This window comes from Rhinolophus sinicus, linkage group LG01, assembly GCF_036562045.2.
Source record: "Rhinolophus sinicus isolate RSC01 linkage group LG01, ASM3656204v1, whole genome shotgun sequence".
Taxonomy (NCBI): domain Eukaryota; kingdom Metazoa; phylum Chordata; class Mammalia; order Chiroptera; family Rhinolophidae; genus Rhinolophus; species Rhinolophus sinicus.
The window spans coordinates 68772570-68789608 of record NC_133751.1 but is presented as its reverse complement, the minus strand read 5'-3'; the positions used below and the strand labels follow the sequence as shown (position 1 = coordinate 68789608).

Genomic DNA, 17039 nt, shown 5'->3' with positions numbered 1-17039 from the left:
CAGACACAGAAACTGAGACTGAGAAATTCATGAACTGGCCCAAATTACTATGTTATTAAGGACTGGAAGCAGAGTGAGAAACAGGTTACCTGAAGCGGACAGTCCATGAGTAGTCCATCACCCTCACTATGGCAGAACTTCATAGTGCGGGGGTTACCACTGCCCAATAGCTTCTGCCTCTTCTCCCTTGCCCGCCCTCACTTTAGAGGCTCTGAAAGCTAGACACTAACCTTACCCAGTTTCTCTTCCAACTAGAGGTGGCTAAGTGGATATAAGCAGAAAACTTGCTTTTGAAATGAAAGGGACAGAAGAGGCTGGGCCTATGGATGTGAAACAGAGCTGAGGTGGCCACCTTGTGACTCAGAAAATCACAGAGATACTGGTCCCTGACATCACAAATCCACTAAACCAAAACTGTTACGTGAGAAAAATGACCCTATTTGTTTAATCTCCTTTCAACGGGGCTTTTGGTTACTTGCAGCTAAATCCATATACCAACTCATGCCCAGTCATTCCTGTCAGTCATTTTAAAAACACCTTAACTTTTTCCTCATTCTCCTCACCACATCCAAACAAATTTTGGCTATTCTGACTTTGAAAAGTCTTGTGACATTAGTTTCTTAGCATCTGAATCCCGGTTCCTGCCTAGATTGTTGTAAGAATAGTAGCAATGGATGGAAGGAGGCAGACCTCAGTTTAAAGACTTAACTTCCTCATGCATTAGCTCTGAAAGCTTGAGCAAGTTATTTAACTACTCTGATCTTTGGAAAGTAATTATTTTTAGGATTAAATGAGATACCCATGTAAAGAGATTATACACGTAAAAGCATACCATAAAGATATACTATGTAAAGAGACATCCTATTTATTTTTCCATTCAACTGATCTCCTACCCAAACTCCAGTGTATCTGGACTTACCAAAGCACATCCAGTCAAGAAATGTTTTTACTGACTGCTTATTCTGCGAAGATTTGGTTTAGGCATTAACTTTCTCGAACACTGCCTTGGTTCTTCCCTTAAAAACTCTTCAGTGGATAAAGGCCCCTTGATATTTAAATTCTAGTCTTCCTCTCACATCTAATCTCTGATTATAAGCCTCCCAAATCCTCTTATTCATTCTCCCTGGAATAAATCACATTGTTCTTTTGGACTTTTGCTAAGACCAGAGATTTTTAAACTCGATCATGCATCAGAATCCCCTGGAAGGCTTGTTAAGCTGTTACCCACCAGCTTCTGACTCAGTAGATCTGGGTTGGATCCCACGAAATTGCGCCTCTAACAATTTTCCCAGGTGATGCTGACGCTGTTATTCAGCAACCACGCTGAAAACCTCTGACCTGGACCATATTTCCAGGGGGCTTAACGAAAACATGAAGAAAACCAACAGAAACAAACAACTGGCATTTTTGCAAATACTGTTGAAAGGATGACATATAGCTTAGAATATGTTATGTGTTAGGTTCCTAGAGGGCAAGGCTTAAATAGGGTGAATCTTTATAAATAAGTAGTATCCACCACATAGTAAGGACTACTACATTAGACTCAAATATATAAGAACAAGTTGAAAGCCATCAGAAGTAACAGATGTTTTAGTAAAGTAACATCCCACAATTCAAGATGCCCACTCTAAGTCAAAGAGATAAACGTATGTTGGAAATGGATGTTTGACAGCAAATCGGGGGTATATTAGTGTCATTACTTATACCTCAATAACCTTACCTCTCCAGGGCCAAGGCAAACCCTGCAGATGAGCACTTCTGTACATCCATGGCACCCAGGAGGCGTACAATAGAGCTAGTCCCTCCGGCTCACTGTAACGTGGCCAGTATCCGCTCAATGTTGTCAGGGACGCAGAGCGTCCAAGATCAAGGTTTGTTTAAATGCCAGCACTTGACACTTTTGTGAACAGCTGCCTTTACAAAGCTTCCCCAATCCTAACAAAAGGTCTGAAGAAAAGGCGCATACCTGCTGGTTCTGTAGGGTGTTCAACCGAGAATCTAGTTTCTTCTTTTCAATACATAAATCATTCATCTGATGAAGCTTTTTGGTGTGTTCTTTTGTCTTCATCATCAGTTCCCATCGCACTTGAGCAATCTTTTCCTACCAGGGCAGGAACGCGCAAAATGGATGAAGTGAATGAGAGGAAACAGAGAAACATGAATGTCCAGATTTGATCAAAACCATCAGGCAAATGAAATGACATGCACATAGGAAAACACAATCACAAGCCAATATGTAAACGCAACCAGAAGCAACTGCATTTGGTCTGGTTTGACTAGAGAAAAGATAAGAAGAATGTCAGGGTAAAAGTTGGTAAAAATAAGACAGACACACTCCTTACTGAGGAATGAAATTAGTGTGCAGACTGAGCGCTAGTGTTTATTAATTTAAAGGGAGAATGATAATTTAAGTGGGAAACCTGCATCTATTGCTCTGTCTGCAGTCTTGGCCCCGAATCCCAAAACTACTTGAATGGCCATACATCTGCTAGTGGCTTCCCTTTGTTCTCTTATTGCTCCAACAAATTATTTTACATTGCACATATTATCTCCAGCACTCCCTTGGTAGGGACCAGTCCCACTGACATGAACACTTAAGTTACTTGCTTCTTCTGTGGCAAATCTTGGACAAGAAAAGATAGCACTAGGAACCTCTCCTCCTCTCCCATCTATTGATGAGATAAGACAGTAAACGGGAGAAGTCACAATGATTTGTGGGCTTCTGCAATCTTTGTAAAAGCTCCTGTCTTTGAATCAGGCTGTAACTGGGGCACTGCCGCATGACACGGCTCCAGGAACAAGGCAGGCATGAACATCTTCTAAGATCCTCCCAGCTAAATAGGCCATACCTTGTTATAAAGTTTATTACTTAGAGATGTTTTCTAATTTCCAGATTATACCAGCATGCAAAAGCTATATAGAGAAATACAATTAGGGTCCTCAGAATAGAGCAGTGCCACTTCTAACACTGAGTATTTATACATTAAGGTAGACCTCAAAATGAAATCTGGCATCTTTCATGCCATCTTACCATCATATTTACATGTATCCTGGACCCCAAGCCCCAGTGCTGGTGCATCCACCCCAAAAAGACAAGTCCCTCCAACTAAGTGAATGGTGAGGAAACCAAGACAGGCTTAAGATCACAAGATCACCGTGGGGGTAGGGGTCACAGATCCGACTCCAGCCGCACAGATGCTTTGCAGGAACCACTTACAGCTCACCAGGATTTCTTGCCTCCACCCAGGTACAACCAAAGTATTACAGATCACGTGCCCACTCATCCGTACCTCCCACATCTTAATTTCCTTTGCATTCAATAGCTCTTTTCGAAGTTTTTTGATCCTGAGCTCTTCAAGTGTTGTATTCACAGAAAGTGTCTGAAGAGCTTCTAGGTCTATCACGCGGCCAAATTTGCTGATCATTAGTTGACGGACTGTTTCTTCCATTTCTAAAAGAAGAGAGTCACTGTCAGGTTATCCAGTGGCTCCCATTGTTATTAAATGAACAATACCAATACCAATAACATTCTAAGGAATAACTTTTGTGGAAAGATGGTAAAAGATTTTATGTTACCAGTTGATTTTTCCTGTGACTTTACACCTGCCACTTTCCTCACTTAAAATGCCCGTTCCTGTATTGTCTTTTCATCTACTTCAAAATCCTGTGTAAAACAGACTCTTCCTTCCCATCTGGCTTACACACCCTGACCTGCCCCTCCTCAGACTGTCAATGGACCCCAATTAGATTATGAACTCTTCAGTTTTTAATTTTTTTTATTATTGATCTCTACAGCAGCCAGTGTTAAGAACAGAGTAGGCACTTAACAGAAGTTTACATCTTACTTCAAGTAAAAAAATGTAAGTCCTTATGGTGTTTCATGAGGCCCTACACGGTTTACCCTGCCCTGCCCCTCTTATCTCTCCTACTTCCTTTCCCACATCTGTCCCTTCATTTACACCAGACATGTTGTCCCCATTTGTGCATCTCAGATACTCCAGGCTCACTCCCATCTCAGTTCCCACTGTCTGGAATGCTGTTCCCCAGAAAGCCACATGGCTCACTCTGCCCAGTCCATTTTCTGAAAGCAAGTTGTGAGACCCGTGAAAGAGTCATTTCTAATACACTCAGTTCTGAAGGTATAACTGAGAGCCATCCTTGTCCTCTAACCCGGGAGAGCCACATCTTATCAGCTATGTCACCTTTCCAGAGAGTTCTTCCCATCCTCCTATGGACCTCAGCACTCTCAGCAATCCTTTTTAATATTTCTTTTTAATAATTATCTCCAGTTAACATGCAATATATTTAACTTTAGTTTATCGTCCTTCCCCAACGTGAGAACACTGGAATACCTGAGGAAAATTCCATTTGTGGGGTCTGAGCTCCCCAAGAAAATGTCATCTTGTAACAAGACTTTCTCAGGCACCAGACTATCTATCCCCAAGTGAAATCAGAAGGCCCTAAGGTATAACAAGATGATACAATTCTGTTATAGTGCAGAAATCTGTATTCAGGTATCGTGGTTATGGTTGAATTATAATAGTATAACTGGCATGGCTGCCATTTTGCACAGTCCAGGGAAGAGCTATTTATTTCTATTCTTTGTAAGTGCCCCCATGAACTTGTGTAATGTGGTGCCATGATAATCAGTGATGCAAATGGAATGGTTAGATTATTTCCACATGTGTGGCTAGCCTGTGGCTGCCACTTGGCCTCTGTCAGTAAGAACCTTGACACCCCCCAGCTAGCCCCATAGCCCCGTATAAGTGGGTACACTCTCCCATGACAGCCTCATGTACCAGGACAAGTCCTCTGGTCCTTGCCAGTCCCCCTGTGGAGCCAGGCTAATGCCTTTCTCCTGACTCCATTAGACAAGCTAGTGTTCATTGGGGGACTGGAAGACTCGGGAACACTCCCCACTCAGCTTCCCCGTGGCCATGAGCTATGCTGTCCTTGGAATGGAGTGAACTTACTCCTGCTCATTACTATGTTGTAGACTCTCCTCTTCTCCCCAATGGGTCTAGGGATGGGGAAAGACAACAACAAGCTGACAGTGGTGTTTCTCATCACTGTTAAGCCTTTTTTTCTCTGGGTTACAGGAAAGGAACCCACTCTTAGTTTCACATTCAGCATTAGGAAATCAGTCTTGAACCAGATTCATGACTTGCTTTCAGAAAATAGGCTGGGGGTGAGAGAAGAACTGTAAGTCACAGAAAAAACTCCCACCACAAACAACTATTTCTTTTTATTTCAACTAATACCCCCCAAATTTAAATACTTCATTTCATTTTCTTCACACATTTTCCCAAACTGAGTTTATCCCAACTGAAACAAGCTTCCTCACTTTCATACTAGTTTACACCTTGGTTTGAGGAATAGTACTTCCAAATATAAACAACACTCACAGGCTACAGAAGCCAAAAGAATGTGAAGTACGTGAGAAACATTGGAACCTCAAGACTTACACCTGAGAAAACTCTGTGTCTCAAGTAGTAAGTGTTATGCAAACATGGAGTACTAACATGTATTTTTTTAAATGTTATAATCCAGCCACCCACGAGGGCAGAACCATCTGCACTCATTGGAAACTGGCCTCTACATATCCCAGCAACTTAGATTGCTTGACCACTATATTATTTCCATTTTCTTTTCCTTTTTCAAATTTTCTTTTAAAAAATTGTTATTTAATTGTGGTCAAATACACATAACATAAAACATACCATTTTAATCATTTTTAAGCATACAGTTCTGAGGCATTAAGGTAGGTGCTACAGTGTTGGTAATGTTATTTTTATTAAAGCTAGAATACTTCATCACTTGCACATATGTTCCATATATCAAATATTATAAAAAGTATTTTAAAAGATAATTACCCTTACACTATGCATCTTATAGTATGTACCTCGATTCCAGGTGGATTAAAATCGTAAATGTGAAGAACACAACTAAAAGAGGAAACTATAGAAAAATATCTTTATGACTTCAAAATAGGAAAGGATTTCTTAAACAACACACACACACACACACACACACACACAAAATGCACAAACCATAAATAGACCCGATAAAATTAACTACATTAAGATTTAAAATGTCGATATCACAAAAAGATACACTAAACAAAGTAAAAAGGCAAGCCACAAACTAGAAGAGATTTGAAGTTCACTTAATGGACAAAGAAAGACAGAATATAGAAAGAACTCTCTAAAATCAATAAGAAAACAAGCGAAAAATAGAACTAAAAAATGGGTAAAGTATATGACAGGCAAGTTACAGAAAAGGAAACAAACAGATATACGTGAAGCTGTTCAACCTCACCAGAATCAAGGAAACATGAATAAAAACCACAATGAAATGCAACTTAACATCTACCAGGTTGGCAAAAATCTTAAAGTCTGATAATATCAAGAACTGATGACAGTATGAAACCTGGACAATTCTCACGCACTGCCAGGGGGGAAGCTAAGATTGTACAACCACTTGCAAGGCAATGTGGCAATATCCAGGAAAGCTGAAAATGCACACACCCCCTATTACCTAGAGACCCCTGTCCTGGGATTTACCTTCTCACACACCTGCCCAGGTAGACATGTACAAGAAGATTTACTGTAACATTGTCTATAATTCTGAAAAAGTAGAAATACCCTAAATATCAAAAGGAAACTGAAGAAATAAGCTCTTTCACAGTCCTATGATGGAATACTGTAATGGCAGTTAAAATGAATAATTATTGTAGCAATATGGATAACTCGAAAAAACTGGCTTAGTAAAGTGAACTGTAAAATTATATGAATAATATAGTATTATAGTGAAAAAATATGCAAAGTCAGTTCACATATTGTGTGTGTGGATACAAACACACATATGTATACTCACCTGGTGCTTGAACCTGGGGAAGGAGATAGCAGGATAGGATTAGAAAGAGAAAGGCCTTTAATTGTATCTTCAGTGTTACATTTCTTAAGCTTGGTAGTGATACATGGGTTATTATTATATTGTTCAATATTTAATTATACATAAAATCTTTTATAATTCAGAGAAACCATTTCTATGAGAAAAGACTTATTTACCCCTTTAATATAGGAGAGTGATCATTGAACGGTATCAGGAGAGGCAGTAAGTAAGAAGATGGGAAGGGGTTCTTGTTTCTTCTAGATTGATTACTTACTGCTTTCGAAGTTGGAGACAGTCACTTGGTAGTGCTCTCTTATCAATAAATATAACTGATCAATAAATACCAGTAAATATTACTAGATAATTCATGAGCTCAGTTACTCACTGTTTATAGATTTTGATATCTCTCTTTTTTCTCTGATAAGCTGTTTTCTCCTCTCCCGGAATTCTTTGTTAAGTTTTTGTTGCTTGGAATTCTCCTCCTGGAGCTGTACAATTCGTTCTTGAAGCCGTCTCAAGGAGTGGTTAGAAAAGACGAGAGTTCCAGAAAGATCACTAGGTATTTCTCCAAATACCACATGCTCTATCTAACAAAAACAAAACAAAGTTCATTTAATGGACAAAGGAAGACAAAGATCAAACTAAATAAAAGGTCATAGAAAGCATGAGAGAAGCAATTCCTTCTGTTCCTTGTTTAGGTCCTTATTTTCTGACTTCTATGTTTCTCACCACTAAATAAGGTGAAAACAGGAGGTGGCCTTCAGATAGTAAGCCACATCGTATCCCTCTGGGGACAGCAAATCTCCCCACAAATATCATGGCTAATATCTACTGCATAATTGTGGAACAAACATTTCAGGGTAGGCATATTAGGCAAATAGCTACATACAGCTAACCCAATTTAGGTCAGGTGACACAGAGCAAATTAAACCCGAAACATTGCTGGAGGCAAAAATGACAAAACTGAAACTTTCCTACTTCAGATACATCATGAGAAGGCAGGGTTCTTTGGAAAAAAAACAAAACAATAATGCTGTGAAAGATAGAAGATAGCAGGAAAAGAAGAAGACCAAATCTGAGATGGGTTAATTCTATAAAAGAAGCCATAGGTGTGAGCCTGCAGGAGCAGAGCAGGGCTGTTGAGGACAGGACATTGAGGACATCTCTCATTCACAGGGTCACCTAGAGTCAGCCAACTCAACAGCACCTAGCACTGACACCCAATATATGTAAGATGGATATTGGGGTTTTCTTCTAAAACACAGCTTTCTCTCTTTATCGGACAAAATATAGTATGATGGGCCTTTTCTCTCATTGATATGTATCTCTGCATTTTAATATGTTATAATTCAAGTGAAGTGTGGACATGAGCAAAAAACAAAAGGGAAAAAGAGAAAATAATATTTTCCTTGGTCTTGACTTCTCTCATTAACAAGGAGAGATTAAGAATAGATAATTCTTGCATCGTTAGTTCATGTTTATTTAAAGATGATTAAACGTGATATTTGTGCAAGATCCAAGATTTCAACCTCAAGCATTCCATTCTTAAGTCATAGGCTCCTCATTCTCCAGACCTGAAATGATTCAACTTTCAAAGTTGAGTAAGAGTGATAGGAAAAAATACACGTTTATAACAATCTGAGAACAGATAAGAAAAATTGGGGTGTCATTCTACAAGTAGAACTGCCAGCAAAGGACAGCTTTTCACCCCACTGGTGACGCCGAACTGTTCTCTGGAAAAGCCTGGGTGTGGTGGTGGTTCTGCTTAGGGTGGGACGACCAAGCTTCTCTAGCCCCGTCACCTGGTGAAGCTTGAGTGGAATCACAACCAGCAGTTCATTTAGCCGCTGTTGCTTCTCTCGTTGATAAGCCTCCAGGGCCTCCTCTGCTGCATTCAGATTAGTCGCCACATTTCTTACCTGTGGAAAGACCCATGAGTGAAATGTTGACAAGATTCAGAGAACACGTACCCAAGGTGGTAAATAAGGGCATCCTGAGAGGAAGTATAAGCATGAGAAGGACCTGCTTTTGTGGGCTGTGATTAAATGGATGATCCCAGTTTGCAGCCCAGGAATGTATATTATCTTCTTCCTGCTAAGTCATGATCTACACACTACTTTCTCAATCATTCCTATGTCCCCAGGGTTGTAGAGGTTTTGTGAATGTTAGCTCAGAAGACATGTCCTCATCTGCCTTCTAGTTTCTGCATGAAAGAAGCAGCTCTCAGTATGGAATGTCTTTGCCAGGATGGTTCAAATCTTGTTTGGTCATTATGAACTCAATAAATTAAAGGAAAAGGCCTTTAAAGTTACAAAACTACTAACTACAGGATTTCCAAAGCACATTCATCTCCTAAAAAACTTGGAAGTTTTCCAAATCATTTCCTATTTCCAGAGGAGAAGCAATCTGTCAAAAATATTTCTAAATATGAATCAACTTAAATGATGGGGCTCTAGGAAAGAGTAACTAAGAGGGGAAAGTGAGCAGATATGGCAGAAATTAATCAATATACCAAAGTTTAACTTACTGGTCTCCAACAAGGGATGCACACACCCCATATTGTCAACAAAATGACCTACTGGGTGCAGAGAGAAAATATCAGAGTTTCTATTTCTATTTACTTTTATTCTTTTTAATTTCTGGGTTTTTAAAAAATGTTTCATCATATACAAAATACAGTTGACCATTAAACAATAGGAGTGTTAGGGGTGCCGACCGTTGGCACAGTCAAAAATCCACATACAATTTAAGTTGGCCCTTCATACCCACAGATTCCCAACCAGGCATCGAAAATGCTGTTTTCAATCTGCAGTTAGTTGAATCCACAGGTGTGAAACCTGGGGATATGGAGGGCTGACTGTTGATTTATTGAAAAAACTGCATTATAAATGGACCTGCGCAGGTCAAACGTGTGTTGTTCAAATGTCAACTGTATATCAGTTCAATAGTTCATAAATATAATTTAAATACATATACATTTATTGTGTGGCTATGTGCTCCACAATTATTTTTATGTATAGAAGTATGTAATCAAAAAAGTTGGGAGACCAAAGATTTAGATAAAGTGCAATAGCCCCCATCAGAACTATGCTTAAAGAAAACAAAAAATTGGACATAACATCTGAAATGTTTCTTCTCTTGGGGAAAGTTGTAAATGACATTACTGCTATGAAATGGCAATATTATAGCTGAGATAAAGTGTAGCATCTTGGGAGAGGATAAACAGACTCGGAAAAGGCAAACCACCATACCTTTTTGGACAATATATCATTTTCCTTTTTGAGGTTATCAACAATTTTCTTTTCTTCAACTAATGCCTCCTCAATGTCCAGTCTTTTCTCTCGAAGTTGAAGTGCCAGTTCAAAAAGACCCATATCACAGTCTGAAAAGACAATCAAAATAGAGAAGAAGCCTTGTTTGTGATGGAATGTAGTAATACGGTAAGTGTGGATTAGGGGGCTGTCCATTTGTGGATCTACTCTAACAAGTTTTCACCACACTTAGGGCTCCATTATTCCAGGTAGAAATAATTAATAATCATGATGGGAACTATGATACCGGTCTGGATGTTCTGAGCAGTACTCTGAGTTGGTCTTTATGCCGGGCCCTCTATGTACATTATCTCGCTCAAGGCTCACAGGCTCTGCAAGGTAGAATCTATTGTTTTTATTTTAAAGATGAGGATGCTATGTCTCAGGCAGGTCACATAGCTGATATGTGACAGGATGGGATTCAAGGACAGTTTCTCTATATTGATTTCCACTATATCACACTAACAGCCACATTTACCCACCAAGCAATAGATAAAAAATGTGAAAATACAGTAGAGTACTACATTGGAATTCAGGTACCTTAGCTCTAACCCTAGTTCTACCACAAAATTAGCTCCGACATTCTGTTCAAGCCATATAACCCTGCTATAAAAAAAAACAAGTTATGCTGCAAGGTTTTTTACTAACTCGCGTCCACTCATAAATATTATGATTTTAAGAAGATTCTTATTTTCAAAATCAAAACAAGACTTAAACATTGTTTGAAATTAAACTTTAAAATTTGACTTAAAATGTTTATGAAATGTCTAGAAAAACAAATTCCAGATTGAAAATAATTTTTTTTTCCTACTGAACCATTCATCTATTGAGACTGTAAGAATATTGGTCTGGATGCTTCAGATTGGTTTCATCAGTGAAAACAGTGAACATCAACTGCCAAGCATCTCCAGGAAACTGGTACAAATTGACTTTACAAAACAGATCTGAAATATGAAAATTTGCATGAGTTTGTCCAAAAATGGGAGAACTTTGTTAAAAAAGAAAAGAAAAATGTATATAACAATCTTGTTTCTCTATAAAATGTAACTTGCTACATAATGAATGACTGAATCAACTATAGATTGTCTGCAGATTATTTGTCACTCATACATGGCTGCCTAAAGGAACAGAAAATAATCATCCAGAGAACCCCCAAAAATAGTCATTAGACTATACTTCATATCGGTGTCTTAAAACATCCTTTCCTTAAATGAGACGACTGAGAAACAAACCAAAAAAAAGGACCTTTTTGGTATGGTCAATCCACTTTCTCACTTCACAGAGAACACACGGTTTTATCCAACTTACTTGTTGGGCAGATAGAATCATCAAAAACCTCATCTTCAGATCCAGACTCATCCTCACCACTCTCCAAGCTGGATTCTTCTTCACTTGATTCGTCACTCTCCTCATCTTCATCTAAGGAGCGAGAGAAACATTGCTAATAAGCAGAGCAGATCCTGATTTTTAAATCTGAAATCCCAGTTTTTAAAAATAAAGTATTTGGCAATGAGTTAGTCACTAGAAAAATAACAGAGATAAAGAAGGAAATTACTCAATATTTTTAGAAGAGTTTTAAGTGGTGAAGGACATAGAGACCACGAACTCAAATGCCTGCAGAAGGTTGTGCAATTAATTTGAATGCTTTGAATCAGAGAGGGTTGAGACCAAGCTGCCAAACTGCTTATGCTGTGACACACCTAACACACACATGACTATAAAGGTCCACAATTCCTAAATCACAGTGCTCTGATAGCAGGTTTTCGCACCTTATCTGAACTGAAGTAATATTATTTATAATTTTTATTTAACCTACTTTGCATGACTATTCTTGTCTTGCTGCAGAAGTATTAAGATGTTTGATTTAGAGATCCTGCACCAAATCCTGCGTGGGGTGTTAGTTGACAAAGACTCTCCTTTGGTTAATATCCAAAATTTATTTAAAAACCTCATACAACGCAACACACAAAAAAGCAAACAATCTAATGAAAAAATGGGCAGAGGATCTGAACAGACATTCCTCCAAAGAGGACATACAAATGGCCAATAGGCACAGGAAAAGATGCTCACCATCACTAATCATCAGAGAAATGCAAATAAAAACCACAATGAGATATCACCGCATACCTGTCAGAAAGGCTGTTATCAATAAATCAACAAACAACAAGTGTTGGCGAGGATTTAGAAAAAAGGGAATGCTTGTGCACTGTTGGTGGGATTGCAAATTGGTGCAGCCCCTATGGAAAACAGTATGGAGGCTCCTCAAAAAATTAAAAATAGAATTAGGTTATGACCCAGCAATTCCACTCCTGGGTGTTTATCCAAAGAAATCCAAAACACTAATTCAAAAAAATACATCACTCCTATGTTTACTGCAGCACTATTCACAATAGCCAAGCTATAGAAACAACTGAAATGCCCATCCATAGACGATTGGATAAAGAAATTATAGTACATTTATACAATGGAGTATTACTCTGCCACAAAAAGAAAAAATTTTTACCATTTGCAACAACATGGATGGACCTAGAGGACATAATGTTTGTGAAATAAGTCAGACTGAGAAAGACAAATACCATCTGATCTCACTTATATGTAGAATCTAACAAACAGAATAAACAAACAAACAAAAGAGAAATAGACTCGTGGATACAGAGAACAAACTGATGGTAGCTAGATGAGAGGGGGGTTGCGTGGATGGGTGAGAAAGGTGAAGGGATTAGGAAGTACAAATGGGTGGTCACAAAATAGTCATGGGGATGTGAAATACAGTGTGGAGAATATAGCCAATAATATAAAAACTATGTATGGTGTCAGATGGGTACTAGACTTATTGCGGGGATCGCTTCACAAATTATATAAATGCCTAACCACTGTGCTGTACACCTGAAATATAAAATAATACTGAATGTCAACTATAATATGTATGTATGTGCGTGTGTGTGTAGTCACAGGATGTAAAGTACAGCATAGGTAGTATAGTCAATGGTATTGTAATAGCTATATAGTGTCAGATGGGTAGTAGATTTGTTAGGGTTTACACTTTGTGAAGGGTGTAAATGTCTAATCATTATGTTGTATTGTACACCAGGAACTAATAAGAATAAATACATAAGAATAAATAATAAATAAATAAATAAATAAATAAATAAATAAAAACTCTCTCCTTTGACCAAACTTGAGTCAGGCTCCTGTGAGTCCTCTTTATGACTAGTCCTTGCCCACAGGCTCTGTCTTTAGTCCATTTAGTTCAGTTTTAGCAAGAATCCTGCTAAATCAGTTTAGTAAAAAATCCCCCAACATTGATATCTGATCAAATTCCTTTTCCCTGCCCTCAATATCAATATCTTACCACGCTGGCCTGTCTTTGGCCAAAATCCTCTTAGAAGGGTTTAGCAAAGAATTACCTCTTAGTAATTTTCCATCCACTGACCCCGCACCCTGCTTCTTGACTTTTATTTGTATTCTCCACTTGTCCTTGTTGTATTCAGAGTTGAACTGAGTTTTCTCCCTTCCTACAAAAATCCCATTGTATTCGTCCCCCATAAATAAAGTCTGCCTTATTATTCTTTAAAAAGTGTTATGAATAATTTCTTTAACAGCATTATATACAACATCTTTATAAAAATTTTTGAATACTAAAACACACCTGCCCCAAAATTACATGTTGAAAGCTATGCAATGCTGATGACAGAAATCAAAGCGCTAAATAAATACATCTGTGCATGAATACTCATCATATTAAAGATGCCCATTCTCTCCAAATTGATATAAAGGTTTAACATCTTTGCTATCAAAATTCCAATAAGGTTTTTTGTAAATATAAAAAAATTATTCTAAAATATGGAAAGATAAAGGACAAGAATAACTAAAACAATTTTGAAAAAGAAGAATAAAGTGGGAAGAATTAGTATCCCTGATTTCAGGACTCAGTAGCTACTGTAATCAAAACTGTAGTATTGGAGGATAGATGGACATATAGATCAATAGAAGAGAATAAAGAACCCAGAAATAGATCCACAGAAATAGGCCAAAATGATTTTTGGCAAAGATCAACATCAATTCAATGGAAGAGAGACAGCCTTTTCAACAATTGGACATTCATAGGAAAACAAAAACTTTTACCTGAGTCTCATACCTTATACAAAAATTAAAACCAAATGGGTAATGGACTTAAGTGTGAAATTTAAAACTATAAAACTTTTAGAAAAATATAGGAGGAAATCTTCAGGACCTAAAGCTAGGCAAAATTCTTAAGACTTGACACCGAAACAAGATCCATAAAGGGAAAAATTGACAAATTGGACATCAACAAAGTTAAAAAGTTTTGCTCTGCAAAAAACCCTGTTAAGGGAACAAAAAGCTATAGACTGGAAAAAGATATTTGCACACACATATCTGACACAGGGCTAGTATGTAGAATATATTTTTAAAAAACTCTCAGAATTCAACAGTACAAAAGCAAACAATCCTATTCAAACATGGGCAAAAGGTGTGAAGAGACATTTTACTGAAGAAGATATACAGTTGGCAAATAAAAATTGAAAATATGTGCTTATTTAATGAAACTGCCCTATGCTCTCTCATACCAGATACACACACACACACACACACACACACACACACACACACACACACGGTTGGAGACCTAAAAGGTTTATATCTTCTCTTTAACCTCCACAATGCCTCTACACTGTCTACATTGTGGTGAAGAAACAGTATCTAATATGTCCCTTAGTTATTTCTTTATTTCATGCTAATGAGAAAAAATAGTATCGTATGTAAGAAAGAAATACAAACCAGCATCTCCTTCCACCTCCTTTTTCTTCACCCGTTTAATCTTCTTCTTTAGGACCTTCATCAAGAAGTTTTCAAATTTATTGTTTTCGCCAAGGGCTGTTTGGAAAGCAGCGTAGAGTGCCTTTTCTTGGTCCTGAAGCCTAGTAATTTCATTCTTTTTCTCTTCCATCTCTTTAAGAGTTTCATTTATTTTCCACTAAATGAACAATAACAAAAACAAATGATAAAACATTTCTGATAAACCAGGTTCAGAGAACAATGTATATCACAATGTAAGGTTATAGTCTACACACATTTTTTTAAAGCTCCTTAATAGAAGTTTATGAGTACAGTTTTGCAGAGCCATCCATTTATTTGGTTAAAATTCTTTTGTAAAAAAAATAGTGAAGTTCAGAATCAAATAAGATCAGTTTTTAAATGTTTAGCTTCCTCAAAAAATCTAAATTAAATAAATTGAAATTTTTACTGATATGTGGATGTTAACTCATATTTTTGTATGTGTGGTCTCAAAAACAAAAGTTTTTTGTATCTATATATGATAACTAAAACAAAAAGAGACATCATATCTTAGTGAAGTTGATATACGTAAAAACAATGTCTCTATTCAGTATGTAATATATTTTTAAAAGAATCTTTCTTCCTTTAAGACAAAGAGAGATGGTATAACTTACCTCTTTAAATGTAACATATATAACAAAGTAACTTAATTTCCTAAAATATTTAATTATATATTATTCTGAAACTGGATATCATATTTAAGAAACTCACCAACTTCTTTCCCAGTTATATTCCATAAGGATAGCATATAATCAAAACTCAAGTGCACATGGTAGCTAGTGACAACAAACATATAAACTGTTTAAACCCACAGATAAACTAAATATAAGGCTCACTTTTAAAAATGTTATTCTATGTTACAAAATATCAAAGTCATTAAAAAATCTGACTCACTTCTCTCTGACCAAGAATACCGAAAACAGAGAGCAAGCAGGAATAATGGGGAAAAGGAGAAGGGAGCGAAGACAAGAAAGAGAGGAAGACTAGCACAAGGGGGGAAATTAAGGTTAGAAGAAGAAAGAAAAGAAGAATCCAGTTCCTCCCATAACTAAGGGCACTGCCAGTTAGCCTTCTCCTGGCCATTCATACTTGCATGTCCCGTTCCTCTTTGTCTAATGAATTAACACGCTCTTGAAGTGTGTTCTCCTGTTTTTCAAAATTCTTGAGGAGAAGTGTTTCTTGAAATAATGTGAGATGGTGCAGGTCAGATAATTTCATCTGAGTGTCTAGTTTCAGTTTCTGATGTCTCAGGAGACGGAGTTCTGCATCAAAAGTGACAATCAGTTCTTTGATCTGAGGTGGAAAAAGATTTGAAGATAGGTTAGAAGGGAAGAACAGGTAAATGTATTTTTAAAACTATCTCACAATACTAATTTGTTTAGGTAAAAGCATTTTCTCATTATGCCTTTATTGTGGATGGAGAAATATATGGGTGTATATGGCTGTATGCCTAGTCATATAAATCAATCCATCAATGGTCTTAAATTCACATAAATTATTTATTAAGTGGTAAGAATTCTGTAACTGTAGTCCTTTCAGCTGTTTTTTTCATCATTAATAGCCATTGGTCAGGATTACCCTTCTTGCTGTACTGAATGGTGTAAGTCAGAGACTATGAGATCTTCATGGGTAGTGTTTATATCTACCTCCATTGTACCCCCCACAGTATCTCTACATTGCCTTTCATACAGTAAACACTAAATATTTCCCTCAACTTACTCTGAAAAATTTCAAACCTCTAGAACCTCTAAACATTTTTAAATAGATAAATCTAATCATGGACCCACAAGAAACTTGTTCAGTCTCATTTTACAAATGAAGAAATTGAGGCTAAAGGTGATTTTCCTGAGCTCAAAGCTAATTCATCACAGAGCTAGGATAATAACCTAAGTCTCCCAAGCCCTGGTCTAGGCTTATTTAAAATCATCCTAGTGATTTTAAATCCTCAGTTTTGCTTTGACTTTGCCATTTTAGCTC

The 17039-nt window shown here is 37.4% G+C and overlaps 1 protein-coding gene across 3 annotated transcripts in view; it reads right to left on the bottom strand.

The window, feature by feature from the left end:
- The window catches only part of CFAP44 (cilia and flagella associated protein 44), a 94167-nt gene that overhangs the window by 2935 nt on the left and 74193 nt on the right, over nt 1–17039 (bottom strand). For 2 of the 3 annotated variants that reach the window (XM_019734863.2, XM_074331850.1), the window contains exons 27-34: nt 16152–16355; nt 15006–15201; nt 11514–11624; nt 10146–10276; nt 8697–8813; nt 7280–7481; nt 3291–3451; nt 1967–2101 (exon numbers count right to left, since the gene is read on the bottom strand). In XM_019734863.2, coding sequence (XP_019590422.2) covers nt 1967–2101; nt 3291–3451; nt 7280–7481; nt 8697–8813; nt 10146–10276; nt 11514–11624; nt 15006–15201; nt 16152–16355 — 1257 coding nt within the window. Of the gene's footprint in view, nt 1–1228; nt 1360–1966; nt 2102–3290; nt 3452–7279; nt 7482–8696; nt 8814–10145; nt 10277–11513; nt 11625–15005; nt 15202–16151; nt 16356–17039 lie in introns of all 3 variants that reach the window. The other variant, XR_012496298.1, reaches the window with a different exon arrangement.